The sequence below is a fragment of the Cyprinus carpio genome, chromosome A7 (assembly GCF_018340385.1).
Source record: "Cyprinus carpio isolate SPL01 chromosome A7, ASM1834038v1, whole genome shotgun sequence".
NCBI classification, from domain to species: domain Eukaryota; kingdom Metazoa; phylum Chordata; class Actinopteri; order Cypriniformes; family Cyprinidae; genus Cyprinus; species Cyprinus carpio.
In genome coordinates this window covers 43,537,244-43,553,070 of record NC_056578.1, presented here as the reverse complement: position 1 = coordinate 43,553,070, position 15,827 = coordinate 43,537,244, and the positions used below count along the sequence as shown (strand labels likewise).

At 37.0% G+C, this 15,827-nt stretch overlaps 4 protein-coding genes and 2 pseudogenes across 4 annotated transcripts; 5 read left to right on the top strand and 1 right to left on the bottom strand.

The window, feature by feature from the left end:
- Positions 1 to 441: 441 nt before the first annotated feature.
- Positions 442 to 861, bottom strand: LOC109109671 (histone H4). Its single transcript, XM_042761253.1, has one exon. It carries the CDS (start codon positions 823 to 825, stop codon positions 514 to 516), a length of 312 nt encoding a protein of 103 aa, XP_042617187.1. The 5' UTR covers positions 826 to 861; the 3' UTR covers positions 442 to 513.
- Positions 862 to 4,455: 3,594 nt separating this feature from the next.
- Positions 4,456 to 4,855, top strand: LOC109067592 (histone H2B-like). The gene has a single exon (XM_019084514.2). It carries the CDS (start codon positions 4,476 to 4,478, stop codon positions 4,848 to 4,850), a length of 375 nt encoding a protein of 124 aa, XP_018940059.1. The 5' UTR covers positions 4,456 to 4,475; the 3' UTR covers positions 4,851 to 4,855.
- A 2,615-nt stretch (positions 4,856 to 7,470) lies between these two features.
- On the top strand, positions 7,471 to 8,218 carry LOC122145705 (annotated as a pseudogene).
- A 408-nt stretch (positions 8,219 to 8,626) lies between these two features.
- On the top strand, positions 8,627 to 9,123 carry LOC122134151 (histone H2A-like). The gene has a single exon (XM_042761254.1). The coding sequence runs from the start codon at positions 8,675 to 8,677 to the stop codon at positions 9,059 to 9,061; it is 387 nt and encodes a 128-aa protein (XP_042617188.1). The 5' UTR covers positions 8,627 to 8,674; the 3' UTR covers positions 9,062 to 9,123.
- A 473-nt stretch (positions 9,124 to 9,596) lies between these two features.
- On the top strand, positions 9,597 to 10,108 carry LOC109067593 (annotated as a pseudogene).
- Positions 10,109 to 14,737: 4,629 nt separating this feature from the next.
- LOC109112493 (histone H4) lies at positions 14,738 to 15,091 on the top strand. The gene has a single exon (XM_019125405.2). The coding sequence runs from the start codon at positions 14,765 to 14,767 to the stop codon at positions 15,074 to 15,076; it is 312 nt and encodes a 103-aa protein (XP_018980950.2). The 5' UTR covers positions 14,738 to 14,764; the 3' UTR covers positions 15,077 to 15,091.
- Positions 15,092 to 15,827: the final 736 nt, after the last annotated feature.

Below are 15,827 nucleotides of genomic sequence, written 5' to 3'. Positions count from 1 at the left end.
ACATTAATACTGTTTGCTTGAGTTTGGTTCTAGTTCTGTTCTGTGGATTTATTTGCTGTTTTGTTGTTAATTTGTGCAATAAAATGATTGATTAAAATATTAAACAAAACAAACAAAATTAATGGTTTTGTAACAAAATAAATGCACAAAATTAGGCAATTATAAGGATTCTCATAAAAAATACTGCACATGAAAGGGTTTTCAACACACAAACCATTAATTTTTGCAAAGTTATGGTAAAAATAAAGGCCTACAAAAAAAATCCTCAATTAAGAGCCGTTCGGGAGTCGAAAGAGTCGGCTCTTCTTTGGGAGCTGAGCCAAAAGAGCCGGCTCTCTGAAAAGAGCCGAACTTCCCATCACTAACATGTCAGCATTAAATTAGCCTAAAATGCGTTTATTACTTCCACATAATGTCACAACATAAAATCACTAACAACACTTCAACTTCGTCTCTTTATGTGAGAGTGTGGGTGGCTCTTAAAAGAGCCGTTGTGTTTATCGTTTACGGTGTTTATCCTCCGAAACCGTACAAAGTGCGTCCCTGTCGTTTGAGCGCGTACACGACGTCCATGGCGGTGACGGTCTTTCTCTTGGCGTGCTCGGTGTAGGTGACGGCGTCGCGGATCACGTTCTCCAGGAACACCTTCAGCACCCCGCGGGTCTCCTCGTAGATCAGACCGGAGATGCGCTTGACTCCGCCGCGGCGAGCGAGACGACGAATGGCGGGTTTGGTGATTCCCTGGATGTTATCACGCAGAACTTTACGATGACGCTTAGCGCCTCCTTTCCCGAGTCCTTTACCGCCTTTGCCTCTTCCAGACATGATGAAGTTGTTTCTTGTTTCGGTCGAACGACGTAAACGAATAAGAAAGTAGCGCTGCAGGGAGGCATTTTACATGTGCTTACAGGACCTAAGTGAAACCACCGCGAGTCACATGGCGAGCTTTTATTCAAGAAATTGGATGAAAATATACAATCACCTTCAGGAAACCATTAACAAATAAATAAATAAATACATACATAAAAATAAATAAAAAAACACGAGGGTAAGACAACCAAGAGGAGAAATAAACCACAATAAGGGGGTATGTAGCTTACAATAAAAAAAAAAAAAAAAAAAAAAAGATTCACTCTGTAAATTCATTTTAATCCACGCTACATAAACCTTTTCATATAAATTGGAATAAATACAAAACTAGAGCCAAACTAAAACTGAAATGAGATATTAATAATAAATAGTATAGTGAATAAATGAAATAATCATATTTAAAGGACATATGAAAGCACGTATTTCTGTACATTTCGAAATAAGGTGCAGTAAAAGTCAATAAATCCTTGATTAATTTGAATATTTTAATTAAAAACGTCTCTCCACGTACTATTCAGTAAAATTCTAGTGTATTTAATCTTTAAAATAACAGCAGAGTGAGCAAGATTTTGGATATGGTAAGATTACACTAATTACTTTGTTAGGGTGGGTACACAAAATGTTATTTTATCCTTGCTTCTAGGAAATCCTCATGGGCTTTCTAACAGCTTCATGTGGCCGTAAACATTTACATGGAACGTGGCTTCAAGCACTATGCATCGTTAAAGTTTCACTTTCACCGCGACTAAGCCGCCAAATGTGGAGTTTACATGGAATAATGTGATAGTTTACCTTACGAACCCATGGTCTCCGCTTCAAGAAAGTACGGTGGCCGAGAAGGGCAAAACCGATTTCTATTATGAAAACAACATAGCATATTACAAACGCAAATGCAAATCTAAAAAAAAAAAATAAAAAAAAAAAAAAAAATAATAACAATTCAGAAAAAAAAAAAAAAAAAAAAAATCAGAAAACATTATAACAAATCCGAAAACACAATGAAAAATTCAAAAACAAAATAACATTTCAGAAAACACAACGACAAATCGTTCAAAACAGAAGAGGTAGATATAATTTGAGATAGCGCCATTGGTTTGGGATTACTCACTGCTGACTGGACGAGACATCTGTCAATCAGCGTATACAGAAAGAACCATACGAAAAACAGCAGAGTCGCCATAGAAAGTTCCGAGATGATCTTAAAGTAGCTTCGTTTAAATGTATTGAATGAATTGTGCTTACTATGGAATTAAACATAAGCAATGTCTAGTTACACTTTGTGTAAATTACTTATTGGCATTTTGGCATTAATATGTCACAATTTTATAATACATATTCTGAGATTTTCTTACTAAATTATTAGGGTTTTTTTTAAGAGTAGGTTTAAATGAGTGTTAAGATGAAGGCAAAGGTAATCCAAATGCAAAAACAAGATAATACACAATTAAATATTCAGTATTGGATGTTATATAATCAATAAAAATGATGAATAAAATAAAACCTGTAGTATTGCCCACTTTTTTCTAAAAATCTTTGAGATCCAACAATAAGCCATTCCAGCTAAAAACGCTTAATTTGCCACCTGCCTACTGTAAATGTTTTCATTAGATTTGAGTTACATTAAACACAAATGACCTTAGCTGAATCTCTAGGAACATCAGGAACACAGAGAGAGAAAAAAAAAAGTGAAAGTGACGTGACATTCAGCCAAGTATGGTGACCCATACTCAGAATTCGTGCTCTGCATTTAACCCATCCGAAGTGCACACACACAGAGCAGTGAACACACACCCGGAGCAGTGGGCAGCCATTTTTATGCTGCGGCACCCGGGGAGCAGTTGGGGGTTCGATGCCTTGCTCAAGGGCACCTAAGTCATGGTATTGAAGGTGGAGAGAGAAACTGTACATGCACTCCCCCCACCCACAATTCCTGCCGGCCCGAGACTTGAACTCACAACCCTTCGATTGGGAGTCCGACTCTCTAACCATTAGGCCACGACTTCCCAAAAAAATGCTTAAGATACTAACAGCCAGGGGTGGGCAGTATTTCAGATACACGTAAAATGCACATTCGAAATACAAAATATTATTTTGTATTTTAAAGCCATAGGGAAAAAAATCTAATCTATTTTGTATTTAAATACATTTAAGATTAGCATTTTTGTATTTTCAAAATATGTAAAATGCTTTGTGCTAGTCAGCGGCGCTGATGTTGTGCATCACCTAGTTCAGCACTCATAAAGTGTGGGCCGTGCAACTCCATGACTGGACCATATAGTGTGAGATCATAAATTCTGACCTTTGGTTTTACACTGCATGAGATTTACTCATACAGTGAGAGTTGGTATTTAACAAAAACGATGCTGATCACACAGTGTATGTCCGGCCTAACAGACAAGGCTTTTATACTTGACATGTATCAGGACTGACTTTAGAGTTCAACTGGACCGAGGGGGCCCCGAATCGTGTAATACTCAGTACATATGAGATTATGTCTTGTGACATTAGAACAAAACATATGAATATGATAACAGATGTTTAACACTAAACTGAAAAAAAATCTCTCTTTTATTTTATTTTCTTCCCCTGTTAAACATTTTCTCTTAGTTAATGTTTTTGTTAAACATGGGCCATTATGTTGCTCATTATTTCTGCTATTGCAGGTTCATTTTGTAAATGTAAATTTTTTTAATTTTAGCGCAAACTTAGTGCTTAATCAAAACAATTCATATTTACACAATCAGGTGATTGTGTTCACCTACTTATGCAAATATATGTTAATGTGAAAAAAAAAGAAAAAAAAAAACAATATATCTATATATATATATATATATATATATATATATATATATATATATATATATATATATATATATATATTAGGTTAACTGTATGTCACCATCATTTTCATGTGTATTTTGTATATATTAAAAATAATAATAATAATAATGTGTTTTTGTATTTAAATACATTTTTCCACTCAGTATTTTCTATTTTTATTTTAAATACATATCCATGTATTTATGCCCATATCTGCAAACAGCAGTGTTGTCGGCCCATTTTGAACTCAGACTCGATGAAAGGGGACTTGAACCCAACACAACTACCACATCTTCTATTTTATTCCATCAATATACCACAACTGTACATACAATTTTTGGTCAGTTATATAGATAGATAGATAGATACGTATGAGTATTTTATTCACATGTCTTTACAATTTTTGTATTATCTGTGTTTTGTTGTTGTTGTCTCTATTATGTACTACCACCAAAACAAATTCCTTGTAGTAAACGTAGCTGGCAATGAAGCTTTCTGATGTAAAAAGAGCGGGAACTGAAACAAAGGAAACTGAATCGGTGGGGGTGTCGATCAAACATCGAGCGGTGGGTGGAGTTATAGTCTAACCGCACGTGATTGGCCCTCGTTCCAGTCGAGATTCTTCGAATTGTCCAATTAAACACAAGTTTATAAGTTTGACCAATGAAAACACACAATCAGAAGAGTCTACACTTCTGTGTAAATTAGCATAGATCAGTTAATAAATGTCTCTGTCCGGCTCACTCGAATCATTGTTTATTGAGGTTTTGATCTCCAGCAGCACCATGCCTGAACCAGCGAAGTCCGCGCCGAAGAAAGGCTCCAAGAAGGCCGTCACTAAGACCGTCGCTAAAGGCGGAAAGAAGCGCAGAAAGTCCAGGAAAGAGAGCTACGCCATCTACGTGTACAAAGTGCTGAAGCAGGTTCATCCTGACACCGGGATCTCTTCGAAGGCGATGGGCATCATGAACTCTTTCGTCAACGACATCTTCGAGCGCATCGCCGGTGAAGCGTCTCGTCTCGCTCACTACAACAAGCGCTCCACCATCACTTCCCGAGAGATCCAGACCGCCGTGCGTCTGCTGCTGCCCGGGGAGCTGGCCAAACACGCCGTGTCTGAGGGCACCAAGGCCGTCACCAAGTACACCAGCTCCAAGTAGAGCTCTGCTGCAGCTCTCACACACAAAGGCTCTTTTAAGAGCCACCCAGCTTCTCGATAAAAGAGCTCATCTGATAGTTGGTGGTTTAAAGTTTAGGATGTTTAGTGTCTTCTCAAAATCCAAAGGAAAATTATCATGAGTTGTTATAGCACAACTCTGAAGCATCACTGTCATTTAAGTATTAGTACAGTAAAACGTAAACTGTTTAAAGTTATTTTTTTTATTTAAGTTAGTTAGAACAGCTTATTAACTGGGGAGGACAAAGCAGAATCCCAGTAAGACATACATCTGAGAAATAAATTCCCTGTATTACTTGTATACAGGGGTGTATATATGGGTGGGAGACATGACATGCAATTCTACTCGTCCATGATGTCATAACCTAATAAAAATGAGTATTTGTTAAAAATATACATCTTCATGTTGTTCCTCTGACAAGATACGATTACAGCATACCATAGCTGTAGTTGGTGTATAAAGATCTCTACTTCAAATTTTTATCTAAATATCAAAATTGTCATGTGGTTTGACTGTCCGGGATATGTGTGACCTTACTATGACAATATATATCAGCAAAGTATAAATAATTGATAGATTTACAGTTTATTAACAGAATTAGGCTATTCCAACAGACCCAGAAAGTGTTGATGTTTGTGTATGATTTTAAAGCAAGTTCTGGCCAAACACATTTTGTCCGTAAAATGGCCATCATATGGTGTGACACTGCAATTTATATTTTGAACGGGCAATAATTTGGACATCATTATGATGAAGAAGTCCACACTCAACCAGAAAGTTGCAGTGTCATCTCTGGAGTGGTTTGCAAGGTCAAGAGGTGAGTTCTGGCTTTTTAATTTTTAATTAAAAAGCTCTGTCGCTGATGTGCTCACTAGTGGTCAATGTTTTGTGTCTCATGGTGTGACATTTTTTACATAAAAATTAAACACTTTTATACAAATTTTAGTTATTAATTCTTAAAAATCATTCCTACCATGTGGCAATTTACATGCTAAGTATAAGCTAGCTGTTTTTAGTTAACTAAGAGATTAGCTCAACTGAACAAAACGTCATATGGTGTGACACTATCATATGGTGTGACTGTTTTTCTAAGTCACACCATATGATATATTTGTCACACAGTATTACATACACCTTTTTAATGATAAATAAATAACTATTCAAAACATACTCAATGAATGTAATAGTGAACATTAAATTACCTATACAATTAATGTATTTCTTTTCAATTTTATACTTAATTTAACCATGTTTCACCATATTTGCAATGCTTTGCCTATTAAAAGATGCAATGTTTTGTCTGTCAGGCAGAAATGTCAGGTAAAGAGAGGACAAAAAAAAATACAGTATCTTGATACACTGTATATGTTTTTTACTGTATCTGGTTTTACTAATATCTATGAATTTTCAATCTAAAACATTCAACTAATTGTAAATTGATTTGTTTTTTACTGTTTAAACTTAAATTGTTCTTGAAGTGTGATGGTGTTTGATTTACGTGATGGTGGTTTTGATTTACTCATATTTCTAAGTTACTTATCATTTTAAAAGTTTTTTTTTTTTTTTTTTATGTTTTTTAATTTAATGTTTTTTTTTTTTTTTTGTCTTATTAATGTTAACTGAATTGAATTAATTGAATGTTGAATGCAAATAATATACAGTTTTTTTGCATTGACAAATTGTGGAGTGGTGCAGTTCATCATATAGCGTGACACTATATAATTTGGTGTGACATTCAGAATTGTGCAAGTAAAAATACTTTCTTAATTATACAAGAGAAATAGTATCAGCAAGAGTCACAAGCATTTTCATAGATTTATAACCGGGTTTAACATGATTAATCTAAAATATCTGGAAAAGCTGAGAAGAGATGACTGACTTTGCATGATGATTTAGAAAAACAATACAAAATCTAATGAATCTGCACAAAAGAAATGTTAGTAAGATAGTAATGATAACGATTTATGTTGAAATTAGTTAGAGTATATTCCATTTTCATTTTATATAGAATAACTTTAATGTCACACCATATGACAATTTTAGGCACAAATGCAACAAATTGGTGAATAAATCCAATTTCAAATTTCATCATTTATCTAAATGATATAACAAATCCACAGATTATCTGATGATCAAAGATAACACTCTGGATGAGGTCTACAGTATGTGCTTCAAACAGACCAAAACAGTGACTGTATGAAACACTCCTCACGTCCCTCGGTGATGTCCATCTCACTAAAGTGAGTTTCAAACTGTTTGCTGGACACACAGAGGACGATTTCACTCTTTATCAAACTTTTCACTTAAACATGGCATCGAATTTACACGCGACTTTTTCCCGTAGCTGCTGCTCGCCTTTGATTCGTTCTGACAGGGACAAAATAAACATTTCCTCGTCGCGTCTTTTAGTCTCCAGAGAAAGCTGCAGATCTCTGCTTGGTGTTCCCTATAATTTTACTGCCGTAAACCACTTCACCCATCCAGTTTTGCCCAAAATGTAAGAGAAGAAAACACAAGAGTGAGGCGCTTCTGGAGGCGCACAGTCGCAGAGCGATCGAGTTGAGTCTATAAGGTTCTCATGTCCTTTTTAAGAGCACAGCGCCGCCCGCAATTATTTCATTACTGAACAAAGCGTTTAGACGACTGTAAATCCATTACTAGAGATGGCAGAAACCGCCCCAGCAGCTCCAGCCGCCCCGCCGGCCAAAGCACCCAAGAAGAAGTCCGCTGTGAAAGCCAAGAAAGCAGGTCCAGCTGTCGGTGATCTGATCGTTAAAGCCGTGTCCGCATCGAAGGAGAGGAGCGGTGTGTCTCTCGCCGCCCTGAAGAAAGCTCTCGCTGCCGGCGGCTACGACGTGGAGAAGAAGAACTCCCGCATCAAGCTCGCCATCAAGAGCCTGGTGACTAAAGGAGCCCTGGTGCAGGTCAAAGGAACCGGTGCCTCCGGCTCCTTCAAGATCAACAAGCAGCAAACCGAGACCAAGAAGAAACCGGCGAAAGAAAGCAGCTCCTAAAGCGAAGAAGCCCGCGGCCAAGAAACCCGCTGCTGCCAAGAAGCCCAAGAGCGCAGCGGCAAAGAAGCCCGCCGCTAAGAAATCACCCAAGAAGGCCAAGAACCCCGCCGCTGCAGCCGCTAAGAAGACCACGAAGAGCCCCAAGAAGACAAAGAAGCCCGCAGCGCCTAAGAAAGCAGCCAAGAGCCCCAAAAAGGCCAAGACTGCCAAACCCAAGACAGCAAAGCCTAAAGCTGCCAAGCCTAAAAAGGCAGCTCCCAAGAAGAAGTAAAAAACTACTGTTTTATTCCCCAACGGCTCTTTTCAGAGCCACCCCACAAACTCGTAAGAAAGAGCAAAACTCTATTAGCCTGCACTTTTAATATTTTTTTAGGTGAATTATTAGTACTGTGTATCTGAGGTTACCTTGACTCACAATGCTTTACATATTGACTACATTTAGAAAAGCTACAAAGTTGTTCATGTATATTAAAAGCTTTAATGGATAATTTATCTTAATTAAGTTATGTTAAAAACATTTAAGAGTTTTTGCCTTGACAATTAATACTAAATAACACAGCAAAAATTCACAATTTACTGTCGTTTTCTTTCTAAATCTAAAGCTGCACAATCCGCGCGCAGGCTGTGGAGGCGTGGCTTCGGCGGTCGGTGTTTGGAGGAAGTTCAGCGATTGGTTTGAAATCTTACAGACTCTAAACCAATGGGCGACTCGCACGCTCTTTTAAATAGAGTAGAGCGGGGCTCACGTACTCATCATTTCTACATTATAAACGTAGGAGTTTTACATCAACAATGAGTGGAAGAGGCAAAACAGGTGGCAAAGCGAGAGCGAAGGCCAAGACTCGCTCATCCAGAGCAGGGCTGCAGTTTCCCGTCGGTCGTGTTCACAGACTTCTTCGTAAAGGGAACTACGCACAGCGCGTCGGTGCCGGAGCTCCCGTTTATCTGGCGGCTGTGCTCGAGTATCTGACCGCTGAGATCCTGGAGTTGGCTGGAAATGCCGCAAGAGACAACAAGAAAACCCGCATAATTCCCCGTCACCTGCAGCTGGCGGTGCGCAACGATGAGGAGCTCAACAAACTCCTGGGCCGAGTGACCATCGCTCAGGGCGGCGTGCTGCCCAACATCCAGGCCGTGCTGCTGCCCAAGAAGACCGAGAAACCCGCCAAAGCCAAGTAAACCGATACAAGCGTGTTTCTGAAACCCAAAGGCTCTTTTAAGAGCCACCCATTTTATCTCTTAAAGAGCGCTTTTCTTTAACTTTTGTTGTTGTTCTTTTTGCCATTATCTATCTATTCATTTAAAAATACAAATGTTTATTGTGGGTAAAAATAAATACAATCAACAGTTGGATATTATTTTACACAACCAAAAAAAAAAAAAATATATAATAAATAAAAATAACAAAAACACAACCATTTAAATTAAAGAAAAAAAATATATATTTCACAAGGATTATATAAAACAATGTAGTAGGAAACGAGTGTATTAGTGTAGAGTGTTTGCGTAAAGTACATAGACTATAAAAACAAAGTAATAAACACCACGCATTTTGAGAGGGAAACAACCAGTTCTGTTTGAAAACAGAAGGTGCCCAGTCATTGGTTAACAGTTATACGCAGACGTCACAAATTAGCCAATCACAGGCCTCTGCACTTTTATGACGCCATAAGCTATGGTTGTATGAGGCTTTAAAAGCAGGCGCGTAACACAGAGCAGCATTTTCTACTCCAGCAGAGCAGAACTAGAGTCTGTTTCAGCAATGGCAAGAACCAAGCAGACGGCTCGTAAATCCACCGGTGGTAAAGCCCCAAGGAAGCAGCTCGCTACTAAAGCCGCCCGGAAGAGCGCCCCAGCCACCGGCGGCGTCAAGAAGCCCCATCGTTACAGGCCCGGGACCGTGGCTCTCCGAGAGATCCGCCGCTATCAGAAGTCCACCGAGCTGCTGATCCGTTCCAGCGGCTGGTGAGAGAGATCGCCCAGGACTTCAAGACGGACCTGCGCTTCCAGAGCTCCGCTGTCATGGCCCTGCAGGAGTCCAGCGAGGCTTATCTGGTCGGTTTGTTCGAGGACACCAACCTGTGCGCCATCCACGCCAAGAGAGTCACCATCATGCCCAAAGACATCCAGCTGGCGCGCCGTATCCGCGGAGAGCGCGCTTAAACCCGCCGCTGCATCAGCCGCATTAAACCCCAAAGGCTCTTTTAAGAGCCACCTACATCACACTGAATGAGACAGTTTCCATTGGAACGCTCAACATAACACATAGCAAATAACACTGCCTTCACATTTGGAAGGAATTCTGTCTGCGTCTATATTCTATGCGTTTTAAGTTTCAGTTTCCATTTACTACAAAAGTATACATGCAAAACATAAAATGTTTTAAATGATGATCATTAACCCAGTTGCACTATATATATATATATATATATATATATATATATATATATATATATATATATATTTTTTTTTTTTTTTTTTTAAATTATTTTTTTCTGTTAATAGTTTCTTATTTGAAAATAGAATGATCAAAAGATTACATCTATACAATAAAAAAAGGTTTACCTGAAAGGAAATAACACATTTAACTGTTTGGTTACCAACATTCTGTAAAATATCTTTTGTGGTCAACAGAAGAAATAATCTCATAGGTTTGAAACTTGAGGGAGACTAAATGATGACAATTTACATTTTTGGGTGAACTTTTAGTTTAAGTAGCCTACAAAGAGTACTGCAGTGAAAGTACAAGTAGTTTTATAAATTTAAATAAACATATTTGTGCACTATACTTTGCGATTTAAATATGTAAAATATCACATATTTTATGAATAGGTACATATTGATTAGGTCAAGTGGATTAACCCTGACAAAAGTATTTGATATCCATTAAATGAATTATATTATTTTTTAAAATATATGATTTTTTTTTTTTTTTTTATAATTATCAGGTGTGGGCTGCACCCATGATTGTTTGTTTATTAGTTTGCTTATTATTGAATATTCAGGTATTTTCATTCTTAGAAGTGTGTTAGGTAAATGAAAATAAATAGAATTAAGAAAATATTATATATATATATATATATATATATATATATATATATATATATATATATATATACTATATATATATACGATAATTTTTTTTTTTTTTAGGCTCAGAGTATTCAATGGCTGACTGTAGTAGGTGATTTCATATAAAAATGTAAATGTAAACTCATTACTTAGTGAAGTAAAGTGAAGAAGTGAAGTGACAGCCAAGTATGGTGACCCCTACTCAGAATTTGTGCTCTGCATTTAAACCATCCAAAGTGCACACACACAGCAGTGAACACACACCCGGAGCAGTGGGCAGCCATTTATGCAGCGGCGCCCGGGGAGCAGTTGGAGGTTCGGTGCCTTGCTCAAGGGCACCTCAGTCAAGGTATTGCCTTGGTTAAAGCTGAATTGGTATTGGTTAACACATTATACCCCATTTACATGATATGTACTTACAAGTTATTTGCCCACCGGCAACTATAGCTCCTGCTCGGACTTTTGACTAAGTATACAAAAAACTATAGATCTCCCGTAAGATTTGTTTGGTTTGGATGATTCTAGAGACCTTCATGATTATGTAGATATATGTCAACAAAAAATACTTATTAGTAATATGACAATTTAATTTCTTTGGGAGGGTTTCCCTTCCCCATGCTTCCTGGAAGTAGGGGTAGGAACTTGACAGCCTCGTGTGAACTGAAAGTGACATGACATGAGGCCAAGTATGGTGACCCATACTCAGAATCTGTGCTCTGCATTCATACCATCCTAAGTGCACACACGCAAACACACAGCAGTGAACACACAAACACAGTAAACACACACCCGGAGCAGTGGGTAGCTATTTTTTGCTGCGGCGCCCACAGAGCAGTTTGGTGTTCCGTGAATGAATAAAACATACTGAGTGTCTGTTTACACTTTGTGCAAATAATCTGCCTTATTGGCACTTTTTCTGCTCTGGAATGTGGGATCAAGCTAGTCAAAACCTAAACAACACTATAAAAAAAGTAGTAAAAAAAAAAAAAAAAAATATAAATTTAATTACTACAATAACATGTTTTATTAAGCACAATTCATACAATACATTTAAACTGAGCTACTTTAAGACCATTTCTGAACTTTCTACCATGACTCTGCAGTTCTTCAGATGGTTATTTCTGTATAGTTTGATTGACAGATGTCTCGTCTAGTCAGCGGTGAGTAATCCCAAACCAATGGCTGTGTCTCAAACTATACCTACCTCTTCCGGCTTGTCTGATTTCTCATTGTGTTTTCTGATATTTTATTTTGTTTTCAAATAATACTTACTCAATTCTTACTTTTTATAATAATATACTCATTTTGTTTTTTAGATTTGCATTTGTAATTTGTAATTTTGTCTTTCAGAATTGTTATCTTTATTGCACAACTAAGAACAACTGATTTAATGTTTGATATATTTTGTTATAATAGGTGTTTATTTATGGGGGAATTAAGAACAACTGATTTAATGTTTGATATGATATCTGAAGCTCTCCGCTTTTCTTTGAATTTGATGGGCGTTACTTTAGCTGTAGACAACCATGACGGCAGGAAAGTCAAAGGAGAGAAAAAAAAAAAAAAAAAAAAAAAAAACAAGACACAATGCTACGGACACCAGCACATGACATACAGGATTTAGCAAATCGAGGGAACGCAATAGTAATCGTGTGCACGTTTTAGTACATTGAGGGAATGAATTAGTAAATTGTGCACACAATTTATTTATTTTTTTCTTGCATGTCATGTAGGGGGCTCTGTACAATACACTATTACATGGCAGCATTACAATATTCCTCTATACATCTTTCATAACATTTTAAAAGAGGAACTTTGTTTTTTTTTTTGTTTGTTTTTTTTTGCAAGGTGGGATAAACCATTCCATAATTTAATACCCCTAACTCTTATCAAGTATTGACCTCTACAAGTGAGATCTTTAAGAAGATAAAAACTTGAAAATCGATGAGTTAAATAACAGTCAACCTGTGAATTTACTTTGAAATACATTCTAAACTGCTCTGGTTATGTTACCCTCACTTGAATATATATTATACATAAATACACATATTTGAAAATTATTATTATCATAGATAGTAAGAATCTGAAGTTTATGAAATGAAAAAGAAGGTGAAGTATATTTGTTTGATCAGGATGCAATCCTAACAAAACGCTGCTGAAGAATAAAGATTTTTTAAGAGTAGTAGAAAATGTACTTGACCAAACTACATTACAATATGAAAGATATGGATAAATTAAACTTTAGTAAAGTGTAAGAAGACACTCTGTAGTAACAAGATTCCTAACCCTCCTTATTATGTAGATTTATGTAATTTTCTGCTCACGTAATCGATTTATTCCCTCCAACTCAAAGTCTCATCAACAAAAACTCCAAAGAATTTAGTTGTTGAACCTTGATGCACCTCAGTAGACTCAGTAGTAATTTTTGATAAATCCTTAAGTTATATTTTTTAACACCAAAAATGACATGTGAGAGAGAACTAAGGTTGTGTCGTCAGCAAACATTACTGGAGTAAAAATATTTGAAACATTCAACAAGCCATTTACATAAATAAGAAATAGCAATTGTCCAAGTATGGAGCCCTGAGGAACCCCACAGAGTAGATTTTGTTTGCTGGAATAACAACCTTTGAAACAAACAAACTGTCTTCTATTAAAAATGTAATTCTTCAACCATTTAAAAAAAATAAATAAAATAAAATAAAAAAAAAAGCAACATTTTTTTTTTTTTTTTTTTTTCTTCAGAATTCAAATTGATGCTAAATAATAGAATGTGAGTCTAAGTGAAAAAAAAACAAATATCCAATTATATACATTTTTTTTCTACATTTTTTGAGAAACATGGCAAAATAAATATAGGCCTATAGTTGTTAAAACATTACAGATCATCTTCTTTAAACAGAGGAATAACTTTAGCTATTTTTAAATCCTCTGGTACAATGACAGTTTTCAAAGAAAGAGAAAAATGTGAACAAGTGGCTACAATATTGAACATTTCACCTGCTTGACAAAGAAATACAGAAATATCATCATAGCCATCTGAAGATCATTTTAATTCATCAGTGATTTAATTATTTTCCTGAATTTCAGGTGTCTTAAAAGTAGAAATAACAGGAAAGTTTCCTGATATATAATCCAGGGGTACAGCATTACCAGCAGGGGTATTAATATCTGTTTGAAGAATCAACTATGATTTGAACACAAGTTTTAAAAACTTCTTTCTTGTTGTTTTTAGCAAGGTTCTGTAGAAGTCTGTTCCAACAGTTCTCAGACTTGCTCCGCTGTATTCCTCTGCTGTTGTTTGTAGTCATGCTTTGTTTTGGTCAACAAGATCTCCTGAAGACAAAAACTCCACAAAGTACAATTCAAGTCCACAATTTTGCAATTTAAGATAGATTATACTCTTCTTAAAACAATCTTCAAAGATTTATTTATTTGTTAGTTCACTTCAGGCAGGATTCTTCTGATAATTGTTTGATTGAAAACCTTACACAAGTTCAGAAAACACTGCAGCATCATCTCAGCTGGACGGGGTTTGATCTGACAAACGCATGTAAACATGATGCAGATGATCTTATAAATGCTTTAAAACATGGATTTTAATATGAAACACAGGACAGACATCGTTAGATCAGGGTTTGGATTAAACCTCATTGTTTCCTGCTCTAACGAGCAAAGAGGGGTGCGCCATGTGACGCGCGCTGGTTTCAGTCAGGTCCTGTAAGCAAATGTAAAAGGCCTCCCTGCACTGTCTTTCTTTTATTAGTTTCAAAGGACTCCGCTCGACTGAAACAAGAAAGCATCTTGATCATGTCTGGAAGAGGTAAAGGCGGTAAAGGACTCGGGAAAGGAGGCGCTAAGCGTCATCGTAAAGTTCTGCGTGATAACATCCAGGGAATCACCAAACCCGCCATTCGTCGTCTCGCTCGCCGCGGCGGAGTCAAGCGCATCTCCGGTCTGATCTACGAGGAGACCCGCGGGGTGCTGAAGGTCTTCCTGGAGAACGGGATCCGCGACGCCGTCACCTACACCGAGCACGCCAAGAGAAAGACCGTCACCGCCATGGACGTTGTGTACGCGCTCAAACGTCAGGGACGCACCTTGTACGGTTTCGGAGGTTAAGCACCGTAAACAACAAACACAACGGCTCTTTTAAGAGCCACCCACACTCTCACATAAAGAGACAAAGTTAATGTAATGTTGGTGTTTAATGTGAAAATTAACAATAAAACTCCAGTCAATAAAGCATAGACTGGAGTAAACCGTAATAACTAATATAATGTCTGTGTTGCTCTCTTTGATTCTAAACCCAAAACTTACTCTTAGAATATGAGCTCATATAATAATAAATTTAGTTATTAGAAGCGTGTACAATGGGGGTTGTCTATTTTTGTCTTTTTTTTTTTTTTTTTTTTTTTTTTTTTTTTTAATAGAATTGACAATCAAAAGAAAACATTCAGTTGGTAGGACAACAGAGGAACATTAAGTGTCTAATCGTTAATGTTTTATTTTCTCCAAATTCTCTCAGTGGGTTTATTAGAGGTTTTAAACATTACAGTTTGATATTGATTCTGTGTGATATTTAACACGCATTTATTTGTATAGAATAAATTATTAAAAAGAGCGGGAATTTAAAGAAAGGAAACTGAGTCGGGTGAGGGGTGTCGGTCAAACATGGAGCTGTGGGCGGAGTTATAATCTAGCCGCATGTGATTGGCTCTCGTTCCAGCCGTTATTTTTCGAGCTGGCCAAACACGCCGTGTCTGAGGGCACCAAGGCCGCTGCAGCTCTCACACACAAAGGCTCTTTTAAGAGTCACCCACTTTCTCGATAAAAGAGCGTCTATTCTTAATATTTTAGCTTAAGTTTCAAT